This window comes from Podarcis gaigeae (assembly GCF_964106915.1).
Source record: "Podarcis gaigeae genome assembly, chromosome: 9".
Taxonomy (NCBI): Eukaryota; Metazoa; Chordata; class Lepidosauria; order Squamata; family Lacertidae; genus Podarcis; species Podarcis gaigeae.
The window spans coordinates 3,303,648-3,317,937 of NC_139685.1; the positions used below are offsets into that span (position 1 = coordinate 3,303,648).

At 40.6% G+C, this 14,290-nt stretch overlaps 1 protein-coding gene across 5 annotated transcripts in view; it reads right to left on the reverse strand.

Moving 5' to 3' along the window:
* Positions 1-14,290, reverse strand: part of SLC2A9 (solute carrier family 2 member 9) — an 87,989-nt gene that overhangs the window by 5,381 nt on the left and 68,318 nt on the right. For all 5 annotated transcript variants that reach the window (XM_083698336.1, XM_083698335.1, XM_083698337.1 and 2 more), the window contains 4 exons: positions 13,342-13,452; positions 10,655-10,756; positions 8,244-8,319; positions 2,994-3,121 (listed from right to left, as the gene is read on the reverse strand). In XM_083698336.1, coding sequence (XP_083554462.1) covers positions 2,994-3,121; positions 8,244-8,319; positions 10,655-10,756; positions 13,342-13,452 — 417 coding nt within the window. The remainder of the gene's footprint in view (positions 1-2,993; positions 3,122-8,243; positions 8,320-10,654; positions 10,757-13,341; positions 13,453-14,290) is intronic.

Sequence of the window (14,290 nt, forward strand, 5' to 3'; positions counted from 1 at the left end):
TATGGAATTACAAACTTTTAGGACACTGACCAAATGTAGCAAAGATCCTTAGAGGTTCCTTGCATTCTTTTCATAATTCACAGGGGGGGGGGGGGGAGTGGATAACCTGCTTCCTTTTTGCAAAATGAAAGTAATCTTTAAAGCAAAATTCACCCACTTTTTAAAATGGCAGATTTCAGCAGTGAGCATCTGGTGCAAAAGGCACCTTATTACTCATGCCTGGATGGTGTTCCATTTGCTATGGACTATAATTTGCAGGGCCAGACCTTTAGAGACCCTAAGTGCTGAAAATATGATGGTGTCCCCATATAAAATTAAGCATAAAACAATACTAAACCAGAAAATAAAATTACGTAGTAGAGTGTAAGAAAGTCTAAGTTCTGTTTTTTGCCCATGAGGATTAGTTTGATGCATTTTTTAAAAGTGAAAAATAAAATTATGTCAAAAAAAATCTCCTCATTTTTTTCGTGCCACTGCTTTGCTGGCGCCCTAAGCATGTGCTGTTACTGGGCAATCCAGCGCTGTCTACATGGCAAAAAAGGGGAGAGAAGCACATTCTCATGCACTTCTTCACTTTCAGGGAAAGAAAAGATCTCAATAAAGAAATCCTGCGGTGGACGAGAGAAGAAAACATGTGCAGAAAATGAGGTGTGAAGCAAGCTGTTAGTGCTTGGAGACAGATCAATAATAATGCAGAATTATAAAACAATGCAAAAACCATGCTATTTGTTATTTAGCATGTATATCCTGCTCTTCTGCAGCTTATACAAAAAGAATAAGCAGAAATGTTAATGTGTCTATTTAATGGACTGTATATTTTTGCATTGCGCTTGCTCTTACTTCACCTTCTGACCAAACTATGCAGTTTCAAAGACTCACTTGTGAAGGAAGGCAATAACCAAGAGATACCCAGATGCCATAGAACAGGTGCCCTCACAAACCAGGGTTCCTGCTGCCATCTAATGATGAGAGACTGAGCCTATTTAACTCCTTGTTGGCATATGGAGACTTAAAAAAACAACAATCACATCAGGAATGTAATGATGTGAACTGCCCCTTTATTTATCTGACCATTAAAATTGTGTTTTGGCAGGTAACCAGTTTGAGGGGCTGAAACTTGCCATGTTGACAACATTTTCAGAGAGAGACTGAAATACATTTGTGACTATGAGCTCATGATAAACTCTGATCCTTTGATTTTCATAGATGCTCAGCCCATCTCTTCACTGCCCACATGCATCAGGATCAAAAGAGCCTTTATGCCTTGGGCAGATACACCTTTAAGCAGGATACCAAAGAAATGTAAATATTCACTAGTTCATGAGACCTGAGAGTCCCTGGAATGTACTGTCAGGATTCATCACATCAGTTTCGATCTCAGCACAAGCTGAGCCTATGAATTGTTAGCAAGAAGCTCCACTGTTAGTGGATCCAAGAAGATCTGGAAAACTGACTTATTACTTTTCCTCTCTCTTCTGAATAAGAGCTGGGTCAACATGCCAAAATGAATCCTAATTGCATATAGGTATAAAAATCTTTAATTATTTTACTTTTGAAAAACAGGACTGGGGAATGGGTGCTTCTTCTGTCTTGTGTCAAAACTTTGCTCTTAATAACTGGGTTTAATCTCAGCAAATTTAAGATATGCTACTTGGGTTTATGCCCTCCTTATCTGATAGGGATGACAATGTGCATCTGATGTGCAGGACCGGCCCAAGACATTTTGGCGCCTGAGACAAACCACAAAAGGAGTCCCCCACCAGGAAAGAAGTGGTGAGTGAAGATCTATATCAGGAACGGAGGGCGGGGGAATAAAATCAACCTTTATGTGATGGTTGAAGTGGGAATCAAAGGTTGTTGAGGTGGGGAAAAGGGCCCAGGAGACCCTGGAGGTCAGCCCCCAACATTTCCTCGCTAGGGGTGGAAAGAGACCAGTAGCCCCTCTTATTTCCCGACAGACAACTGTAGAGGGAAGGCATTGGGAAGGAGGCTGATCCAGTCTCCAATGCCGGTGATGCATTCTTTGGAAGCCAGATCAGCTCCCCCATGGATCCTGCCACCTGAGGCAGTCGTCTCCCCTTGCCCTGCTTAGGGAAGCTTTTAATGTTTAATAGACTATTGTATTTTAATATTCTATTGGAAGCTGCCCAGAGTGGCTGGGGAAACACAGCCAGATGGGTGGGGTATAAATAATAATAAATTATTATTATTATTATTATTGTTGTTGTTGTTGTTGTTGTTGTTGGCCCTGCTTATCTGATGCTGACATGCGTTCCTTCTGTGGGGTGATCACAATCCACCTTCCTCCATTCCAAGAAGCAGCCATGCATGGAGCTGTGGAGCTCAAGGAGCTGGTTTGAAGTATATTTAGCAGTACTGTCCAACAGTAGAACAGATTTGAAGTAATCCATAAGACGTCCTTAAGGACATTAACTCAATGAGTTAATTGTACTTTTCCCCCACTGAAACCAGCGGGTCTTATATTTTGTCTAATTTGCCTTATTGATTTCAATTAAACCTAAGTTTGGATCCAGTCCTTTGTCACAGACATCCAAGTATTCTGTGCAGCCACAAGGACTAGACACTCTAAAAACAGTACTAACACTTGAATAACAGTGTGCAATATTTGGGAGAGGAATGACAAAGGCTGGCCATCTCCTTTACTCTACTTGGCAACATACAGAAGCTACAAATGTGGTAAATTTAAATCATCCTCCCTTGTGGAGGCTGAGCTGAATCAGTGGTGAATCTCAGCAGCCATTCTGTTCAGGGCATCTTCGCTTTCCTTTAGACTTTTTAGACCTGCTGCCTTTAAAAGCTGCAGGGCTGGGGCTACAAACAACCGGACAAAAGAAGGCCATTGCTACCTTGTATGGGTTTGGATTTGGTTTCATTCATTATCCTAAGGTCTTCGGGTTTACGGTGAGAATTATGGCACTTTCCATTTCTGGCAACAGTCCAAACAGCTAAGTTAATGTTAAGACTGCTCATACCTGAATGTAAGGGAAAAGAAGTCCAACAGCAAAGTTACAGAGCCAATTTGTTATCCCAGCAATCATGAATGCGGCGGGCCTTTGAGACTGAGCGAAGAACTCTCCCGTAAGGACAAATGGGATCCCACCTGCAGCAAAAAAGACAAGGGTACGATGATCAGTAAACATGTCTCTAATCTGTAACCCCCCCCCCCACAAATTTTCATGTTTCAGCTCACCATCTCTGACTTCTTTTCACTAAAATACCTTAGTAATAGGCTTGGCGTTGGTGCAGAAACAGTATCATTTATATCCCATGTGTGGTCTGAACAAAGGGCCATCAGAATGGCTAACAAAACACCTTAAATCATATTAAGACTGTTGCATTGGGGGCTAAAAATACTAGCTAAAATTCTAAAGCAGTAGTGTAGTTTTAAAATGACATGACATGTAAGGATCTTGTAAGTGATCCTTTTCATATTAGGCCCCTCTAGCCATGCTGGGGCCCTGCTCTTCTAGAACCAGCTGAGAACATTAAAACTTTGATACCACAGTACGTAATGTAAATTTGGGGAAAATACGTTTAGGATTGCAGCATTCAGTCAAGAACGCTTCCCTTTTACGTTGCAATATCACACATCAACTGTCAAAATAGGGTAAAATTTGCAAAACAATGCGTGGCTGAGCACGATATTAGTGCCTTCTGAATGGGCTAACTGCATTAGGACTGAGGTCTTGTCTTCCCTGAATTTGCCACCTCATTTGTCCATTTTTTTGGAGGATAGCAGGGAAAGTCTTGGAGCCCTTTCACTGCCTTCACAGGCTACAGCAGCAGTGGTTCCATCTCTCATTCTCTCCCCACCCCCTGAACAATTTGTTGCTGCTGTTTGCAGCAGCTGCTTGTCAGAGGGCCATTTGGAGGAGGCTTTTACAGGGAAAATGGAGACTGCAATGGGGGGGCTCCTCCCCCTGAATGCTTCACAGAACGATGCTATTTCATGATGTAGTTCTCTGATTTCAGGAGCATTCGGGTGGTCACTGGGTACGACAAAGAGTTCTGCTGCCCCTACAACCAGTAGCTAAAGTAAGTTTAAAAAGAGGAGGAACTGTTGCTGCTGCCAGGTGCAAAAGTAAGGAATCGTAAGAAATGCAATGAAATATTTCAACCCCAAATTCAAAGTACCCTCTTTTTCCTCCCCTCCCCCCACTTCAAATTTTGAGCTGAAAGTTCTGCTTGGTGAGCTTTCGGTTCAGCTTCACTTAGTGCCATTTTGCCAAGGTAAATGGAGAATCTTATTATACATCATATACAGGAATATGTCAAAATGCTTTCTCCCCCTAACCAAAGGCTGAGCTTCCTTCTCACATGTGTATCAGTGACCTTCATTAGGTTTTCTCTTCCTTTGTTTCATTCCTACCACCTACTAGCTTGAAACACGGACGCGCGCACACACACACACACATACTTTTCAACGATTACATAAGGATTGCATATTATAAGTTCCAATTGCAATAACTGCAGTCTCCACAGTGTCGATTATTAGGGTGGGTGATACTGATTCACCATTCTTCTAAATTATGCAGTCTCCCACTCAAAATGAGCCACATATGATCATTAGATCAAGAGGTTTGTGCAGACACATTTTTAAAAGCTAAAACACTTCTTTCTTTCTTTAATTTTGTTCCAATCATTGGAAAGTACAGCGGAAAGCTCTCTTGTAGGAGTCTTATAGCAAGATGGTTTCAAGATGAGTTCACAAAGTTAATGCAGCAAACATAATTATCAGAGTGATTCACTTCAATCACATTGTCTTTTTCAGTATAAAGTTGAGCGCAATGGAAAGAGGAACACAAACCAAGGCTTCAAGGAAAGACAATCACGTCAATTAGGCTGCAGCTGTCATAAAAATATCTGATTTTAATTTTAAGCCTAAAATTCAAAGCATTAAAAGGACAAATGCACACAGAAGATAAAATGTGCACCATTTCATTTGCTGTAAGCTGCTGGGTTAATTTATTTTAAGATAACATGAAGTTGTATATTTAGTCACTGAGCTGGTTTGCACAACACACCGTGGCTCGTGGTTAGAGAGGAGACAGCTTCACTGCGAGCCTCAGTTTGGATGTCACACTATGAGTAAAACACCAGGAAGCAGCAAAACAGCGACAAGTTCCTTTTTGGGAGCTCCCAGGTTCATGTGGTCTTGCTAAGCCAAAGTTTGGTTAGCATGTCATGCAAACCACGTCACTGCAACAGATTTATAAATATCAATATCTGAAATCTGCACATTCATATAGTCAAAGATTGGTTCATACATCATCTGAGGCCCTACTTTCTGTGCCTCCTCCATGAGAGGCAACACGAGAACCTGCCTTTTCTGTGGTGGCTCCCCGTTTGTGGAATGCTCTCCCCAGGGAGGCTTGCCCGGTGCCTTCATTACATATCTTTAGGGAAGATGAAAACATTCTTTTTCAACCAGGCCTGTCTCTGATTAACATTCTATGTCCTTTCAAATGTGTTTGTGGGAGGGGGGAATTACGGGTTTGTTTTTTGTTCTTGTTTTTATTATGCATTTTGTGTTTTTATTTTGTATTTTTATGCTGTGAACTGCCCTGAGATCTTCAGATGAAGGAGGTTATACAAAATAATAATAATTATAATAATCATTAAATGATAATAATAGATGATGATAATAATATATAATAATAATTCCTTTGGGGTGGATTTTTAAAACTCATAAGTTCTCTATTGATCTGCATAATACTAAGCTCACAGGTGACAGTGAAAACAACCACCATTATTGATGTATCAAAAAAGAAAAGAGCAGCTTGCCTCGTATATCATAGATGTTGCTATGAACTGCTTCCTAATCACTGCATAAGACGCCTGCCAGGTAAAGGGACCCCTGACCATGAGGTCCAATCGTGGCCGACTCTGGGGTTGCGGCGCTCATCTCACTTTATTGGCCAAGGGAGCCGGCGTACAGCTTTTTGGGTCATGTGGCCAGCATGACTAAGCCGCTTCTGGCGAACCAGAGCAGCACACAGAAACGCTGTTTACCTTCCCGCCGGAGCGGTACCTATTTATCTACTTGCACTTTGACATGCTTTCGACCTGCTAGGTGGGCAGGAGCAGGGACCAAGCAACAGGAGCTCACCCCGTCGTGGGGATTCGAACCGCGACCTTCTGATCGGCAAGTCCTAGGCTCTGTGGTTTAACCCACAGCGCCACCTGCGTCAGGCCAAAAGCCCATGTTCTCCATATTCTTGTTCCCAGATTGGCCAACCAGATGCCCCTACAGTAGGCATGTCGAACGTCCATTTCGGGGGCCTAATCTGGCTCGCTGGTTGATTTAATCTGGTGGCAAATTAAACAACTTTGGGGTAAAATTGTAAAAAAACAATTTTGGTCGGCCCTCACGCTTGTTCACATCATCAAATCTCGCCCTCTTTGAAAAAGGTTTGGGCACCCCTGCCCTACAGGAAACAAGACCTGAGTGAAACAGCGCTCTCTCCATATATGTTGTTGTTGTTTAGTCGTTTAGTCGAGCACGCCAGGCACTTCTGTCTTCCACTGTCTCCCGCAGTTTGGTCAGACTCCCCGTTTATAATTTCCAGTAATTAAGCGGCAAATAAATAAATAAATAAATAAATAAATAAATAAAGTCTTTAACTGTAGAAGCAGAACATTGCCACCATGATTATCAGCACTTGATAGCCTTATCACTGTCTAAATCAGTTTTAAAGCCATATAACTATGTATTTTCCTTAGCGATAGCTAGTCGAGCAAGAAAAATAGCAAAGTTTTCACTCTGATATATCTCTGCTCAGATTGCTTCAAAGTGAGCGCAAAACACATTAGGAAGTTATGACTGACAGAGTCGTAATGGGATAAAAGCTGTGCACCAAAATAGACTAGCATTTGGAACAAAAGAGAGAAAACTGTGTATTTGCTTTTTAAAACTATGAAAGTTCTAAACTGTAGCTGGCATTAAATGATAAAATAACTTTCAGTAAGGGATTGAACTGCACTGTCAAATGTATTTCTGCAGGTTCTATTAGAAAAGTGTACGCTCACATTAACATGCATACTTTTTGCACCTCAGGCCTAAGGTTGTTCACGGTCCAGTTCCTACCAATATAAACTTCAACTACCTAAATGCATAAAAACATAACTTCCTCAAGGGACCATTTTACACCAAGTCCAGGCAGCCTCCAGACATTGCTTCTTTTACCTGAACTACAGCCAGAGCTGGGTGCAAAATAATCACTTGGAAGATACGAAGCTGCCTTATACCAAGTCAGATCATTGGCTCATCGGAGTCAGTAATCTCTACAATGACTGTCTGTGGTTCCCCAGAGTTTCAGGCAGGGGGATATTTGGGGGTGAAGCTAGATGCAAATTGGTGGTTGGGGGGGCAGAGTCATACTGCTCCTCATGAGGAACTTGTAGATACAGATCTACACCTGAGGTCAAAGACTCTCTAACATCCTAATTTAGAAACTATATATAGCCATTTAGTTGCTTTTAACATGTGGTAAGCTTCCCTAAAGCATTGCGCTTAGGCTGAAATGGTGGAGTATGAATCCTCCTAAACAAGCATGTTGTTGATTGCTAAATGAAATTTCTGTTGCTAAACTGAGAGTCCAAAACCTTTGCCTATCTGGGGCAAATCATCCAGAAATCCACCAGTAGATCTATCTTCTTTCTGCCCAGCCCCGATTTATATCAGATTAAAATTCATTACTGATGTCTTGTGGATTATTCCATGAAGTACATATAAATTACAGGAGGGTACTCAAGTTTGTCTATAAGTAGAACATTGGGTTTAGGAACATTGGATATCATCCAACACTGTGAGCAGAGTTCCGCTCATGCAACAGGATTTCCTCTTCCTCTCCTCTCCCCTCCTGCCCCAAAATCTGTTCCAGAAGGTCTCCCAGCCCTCCAGAGCACATTTTGATGGTATGCAGGGGGCTGTAGAGAAGAGGAATTGGATACAACCCATTGCAAGCTTACAGCTAATAGAGGGAAGAACTCACAGAGTTAGATCGACGGTGCCTTCCAGTGCTAACCTAGGCAGATGAACGTATCTACAACACACCATACTTCATATTGTCATTATAAACACTGAATTCTCGTCTGTTTCACCACTCCCACCCTGATGGACATTCACAGGCTAAAACAGGAAATATACTGCCCCTAGTACAACAGACTTCAGCATGAGTGGATGATAGTTCACTTAAATGCATTTGAAAAAGAATCGTTACCTGGTCCAATACAAAATGATGCAATTATTGCCAGAATGCAGACTATACTGAGGTATCGAAGCCAGACTGCTTGATCCTGAAAAAATACAATGGAGAGGTATTACTAATGTGCAAAGTACATAGAAGTACTGGTTATAGTAAGTGCAAATAATCATACAGGTTTTCTGTACTCTTGGATTCTGTAGTCATGCACACAAAAATGAAAGATCTATAGAAAAAGATTACTAAACATATAGTAATAATATACTGGTATGTTTTAAACAAATTTTATATATGTGTCTTGTGCTCATTGGTATTTTTATTATCAATTTCTCTATGTTTTTATTTGAGTCCTGTTCGGGGGGAAAGATGGGGTATAAATAAATATATATTTATAATATATAATAATAAAAAAGATGAGCTCCTTGGTTTGCAAAGTAACACAGACCCTAAAGTGTGGTGATAGGAGGTTTATTGTTTCTGTGCCAGCGAATAACTACTCAAAACGGCATTCACAAACTAATATGTTCCTATCATGTCAGAAAGGCATGCACTGCTACAAATAAACCCAGTATATATCATTGGGTTTAAGAACTCTTTCCACTTGACCGCTTACTTCAGTAACAAAAAAGCAGGAGAAATGGAAATACTGTATGGATCGTTCTAAGTCTCAAAGTAGAGATTCTGGCATCTCAAGTGGTGGGAATGAGTCCCCCAATCTCTGCTGTGCTGCAGCACCACCCATACAGTGGCCAAAGCTGGAAGTATGGCTCTTCAGTCCAGCCATGACCTGAGGAACCAAGAGCAGTCTGCTTGGGTCTAACTCCAGGTTGGGTTCTTCAGCAACTCAATGGACTGAGAACCATATGGACGACCTTGCCTCACCTCCCTCCACAATCTAGTGCTGATCGCCAGCCTGTCTTTGACTATAGTTTTTGCCTGTGGCACCTGCCTAATTTGATACATGACCCCGTGTCTGCCATTCACCCTGTCGTCTGCCTCTGACCCCCTTAATCTTCTGTCTGTGCTGAAATCCAACCCTATCCAAGAAAGACATTTCAGCTTGGCCTATCTGCTTCTATTTTTAATATATCTGTATCTAAATGAAACAGAACGGTAACCGATCTGTACTGAATAGTGAGTCTGATGACGAAGGTGTTAAGCCACACGTGGGGAAGAGCTGTAACTCAGTCATAAAACACATAATGTGCATTTACAAGATCCCATCTTCAATGCTCAGCATCTCTACCTCAAAAGGGTGGCCTGAAAGTGGCCACTCTGGGAGGCGTATCTGGGTGGACTCAGTATAAGGCAACTCACTACATCCAAGATCTGGCTGAAAATGTAGATATCTTCATGTTTGCACACTTCTTGAAGCAACTCTTTCCTGGGAAATATGTGTTAACCTTTGTGTGAGGAATGGAGATCATGACTTTGCCTGGAGAAATACAATGTACTGAAAGTTCACCCAAAGCCTGCTGTTTTAACCTGTCAGAATTACAGCTTTCATCAGTTTGAGAGATGCCCTCTGGAGCAAAAGAAGCTGTGCAATAATCAATGCAACAGGAGAGAAACAAGTCAGGGATTAAAATGACTTCTACTTTGTTCTGTGACCTCCTTCAGAACCTTCTTTTGACCATTTAAAAAATAGCCACTTGGAAAGTAAATGTTAATAATGTCAGGTTCCTGACATTTAGAGTAAATAACACATCTTCACATTTTTGAATCAAAATATTTAAAACAAAATTGCCAAAAAGCAACAGGATATCTAGGAGTGATATAATGTTTCAGATACACATATTTAAAACACAGAATTAGGGCTGCTGAAGAATGAATGCTGAACCATGGTTTAGGGACCATGGTTGTGTTGGGAATCATGCAGTACCAACATCAACCTCACAATTCAAAGTGAATTGGAGTTCTGTGATCTCTTCAATCAGGGTTAGCAGCAGTGCTCACACATAATGCAAGCCAGAATAAAGGAGAATAGGGAGAATACGTTTGATCTCAGATAGTTTTTACTAATCCTAGTTCAAACAAACCAGAGTTTGGAGAACCAAGGTTAGTTTAAAATAGTATTATATAACTCTAGTTTCGTTTTATACAAATGATTAAGAGGGAAAAGGTTATAGCCCCTCATTTTTCTCTTACACAAATGGGTAGTGAATGAAATACTTTATTGTTAAATCACATTATCCCTAAACTGTCTCATCTTGAAACCTGCAAGAACAATTTCAGTTGTGAACCTTTTGGTTTTCTCTTGGCTAAACATAATTTTAAAAGGACAAAAATAACTGACAGTGTAATAGATTCACAGTTAACCCACACATGACTTCAATGTCAAAGTTGCACATTAAAGATCACACACTGTGTACAAGAAAGAGCAATGAGAATTGCCTGATATTTAAGCTGAGCAGGGCAGGTTTACATACCTGTAAAGTCATACACACAGTGAGTATTACAAAGAAGAGGACCATCAAGCCAAACCCCCCAATCAGAAGAGGTCTGCGTCCGAGTCGTTCTATCACTAGGCCCTGAGGAAGAAAAATAAACAGTGTCTTATTTTCTAACAAAACCAAGGGCATCCTGGATTTATGTGGTCAACTCTTATAACTCCTCATGGATCAATCTAAGGGCAATGGGGATCCATGTCTCTCAGGGAGGGAATCCTAAAGACGCTAGGATTAGTCACTTGAATCACAATGCTATGCAGTGGTACCTCGGGTTACATACGCTTCAGGTTGCATACGCTTCAGGTTACAGACTCCGCTAACCCAGAAATAGTACCTCGGGGTAAGAACTTTGCTTCAGGATGAGAACAGAAATCATGCAGCGGAGGTGCAGTGGCAGCGGGAAGCCCCACTACCTAAAGTGGCGCTTCAGGTTAAGAACAGTTTCAGGTTAAGAATGGACCTCTGGAACGAATTAAGTACATAACCAGAGGTACCACTGTACTTTTTACAACACAAACAAAAACTCTCCAAACTGGAACATAGATAACTTTTTTCATATTCCAAGTGTTTTAACTTTCTATATATAAAATGCATGATTAGATCTGGCCTGCTGCATAAGCTGCACTGAAGGGGAATAATGGTTTGTGCCCACCATTTGCAACCAAATTAATATACCATTATGTCACACTAACAACAGTATTAATATTCTAAATGGTACTCACTACTGTTTGTCAGAGTGAATTTTCAGAGGCTCTACACACATGGAGCAATGAGGACCCACTTTGTATTACTTTGTTTTTGTTTTATCTGTGCATAAACTATTTCAAAAATTCTGCATGTTTTATATTAGAAATATTTAATTTAACCATGCATTTAGAGAAGTGTCATGAAAGCATAAGAGAGTATTAGGGAGAGTGTCAGCAATTACGTGCATTGGAGCCTCTGCCAGGGGGTCAATTCACACATGCCTGCACATCACATACACAGAAAACCACATTAAATTTTTGGCTCCATGGTAAGTTGGTTGCAAGTCCACTTTTAGTGGCCCCTGCAGCACACCCCTCTTATTAAGCATGTATTCAAGCATTAATTAATTAAAAGTTGAATTAAACGGTGCAGCTTTTTCATTCCTTCTTGCTCCGATGCTCATGACCTCACATTCCATTTTTAGCTTTGCTGCTATGGGAACTTGCCTTCTGTCGGAACTGTATATAATATCAGAGACAACAAAGCAGCAGAATTTTCTGCATGGAAAGGACTAAAAAATGTCAACACAATCAATGGCATAGACTTCAGTGTTTGCTTTGCCTAGCTTTGCTCAGCTGCACTGATCTTACAATTTATTGACAGCAATGAATATGAATTATATTTATCAAGGCTGTTCCTAAGCAGGTCTAGTCAAATGAAGTGCAAAAGCAAGCATGCTTAGGACTTGGGTAATCACTGAGCAGCCCATTTGAATAAATTCATCAAGTTCATATACAAACATAGAATAGGTCATTCTTGGATCTCTCCCCCCCCCACTTGGAGGCTGCAATCCTATGCACCCCGACAGGTGAATGAGGCTCACATTTCATTTATCGTAGTTGCATAATCTGCCCCCCCCCCCGCTAAAATGAATGAATTAAAAGTACCCAAGGTAAGCAAAGAGAGGTGGACCAGGACGGGGGCTGCTTCGCCTTTTGCCTGCCAGCCGTTTGTCTGCTCAAAATTGCTCCCTTGATCTGTTCCCCAGTGAGGGAACAGACAGAAGTCCCCTCAACATTTTTCATCCTCAGGAAGAAAGCCAGCTGTGTGGCAGTTTTGATTGTGACATATTTGTAAATTACATGTACACTTTTAAATATATGACATGATCCAACCAAATTCCAAGGCAGGCTTGCTTACAAGCAAGTCCCACCGCTTTCAGGATTTGAACTGTGAATGTCACTGATTTCAGTGCATGAAAGTTATTCATATGCTTTTGAAATAAGTAAATGGGTCTGGACGGTGCATCCTTTTAACTGTATATGGCCCCTACATTTTAAGAGTAACTAGTTCTCAATGGTCATGGTCATTTTCTAACATGAGGCTTTTTGTACCACAGAAAACAATGTTCCCCCCCCCTCTCTCTCCCCCTCCCCCCTCCCCCTTTCTCTTTTTGTGGTAACATAGGCTAAAATAAACATTGGCCTAAATTCAATACAAAGGAAAAGAACTAAGAGCAAAGACCAAGAACTAAACTTGCAATTCAAACTATAATATATATTATATATATATTATATATATTATAAATATATATATTTATTCATTGTTTACCCCCCCCCACTCTTCTTCCCTGTACTGGATTTTAGATAGCAAGGTTCACAGCACTGATGAGATGGCCCCCAGGACTCATTCCAACTCTGCAGTTTTGTGATTCTATGAGATACACACATTAATGGTGTTATTTAAATAAATGAAAAACTAATACAGCAATAAACTAGATTAATCTATTTTATTGAGAACTCATAATGACTGCAGACTTGAAATTTCCTGCATCCCAACCTCTTAAAATATTGAGTAAAGTTGAATAAAGTTTATAAAACATAGCCCTTCTGTCTGGTTTTTACCTGAAAATGCCACATCAAATCGAAAGAGGAGGGAGCTAAAAGGATTTTACAGGGTACAGAAGACACAGTACTTACGGAGAAAATGGCAGCCAAAATCTCAATCCCTCCTGTGCTTAAAGTAACATATGGGATTATTTCTGAATTTAGTCCAGCTCCCTTGAAAATGTCATTTGTGTAGAACCAAATCTGTAACAAGAAACCATTTTTTCAGTTATTTGATTTCAAAAAGTTTTTTAGAATCTAATTAAAATGTACGACTACATACATTTAATGCCTCAGTAATGATGGACTGCCCAGTGACATCCAACTGGACGTTAACAGCACAACCCTGTGCTCCAATTGCGCTGGAGCACTTTAATAAACCAAATTAGAAACATGCGACTGATTATATAATATGTCGAGATTTTGTTGAACATTGTGGTGTTATATAAATACAATGAGCAGGGTATACCATTGCAACAATGGAAAACATTATGTCAGCCTTCCACCCCACACAAAAGAAAAGTGCTTTTCTGAGGAAAGAAATCTGAATTTCACACAATGTAGGAGCAGCAACAGTTGCTCTCTAAAGTGGTCGTCTGGAAAGTCCCTTGACTGTAAATTTAAAGAAGAAGAAATAGTATGTTGATATATTATTTTTCAGTTTACCCTAGTTGGGAGCTCAGGAAATAAGCAAATGGCTAAATCTGGAAAAAGATGTATGCAAACAACAGGAAAGTGTTATTGTTTGTGCTGCTTAACACCCTTCAAAGCTCATCCCTAACCCTAAACCTATGATTTATCACCCTCTTCCAACCTAGCCCACAAATTTTCAAAAAAACTAACCTCTCCCAACTACCTAACCATTTAAGTTCAGTTCTTTTTGCAACTCCCCACCCTCAAAGGGATGCTCCCTCACAGCTTTTTCAAGAGTGCAGAACCCCACATGGAACGCACCAGTTCTACTGAGTCTTTAAACCTGAGTAATTCTTAGAGGGAATCAATACCACTTCATTTCTTCTCCAAGAAGAAATCTTGCCATAAT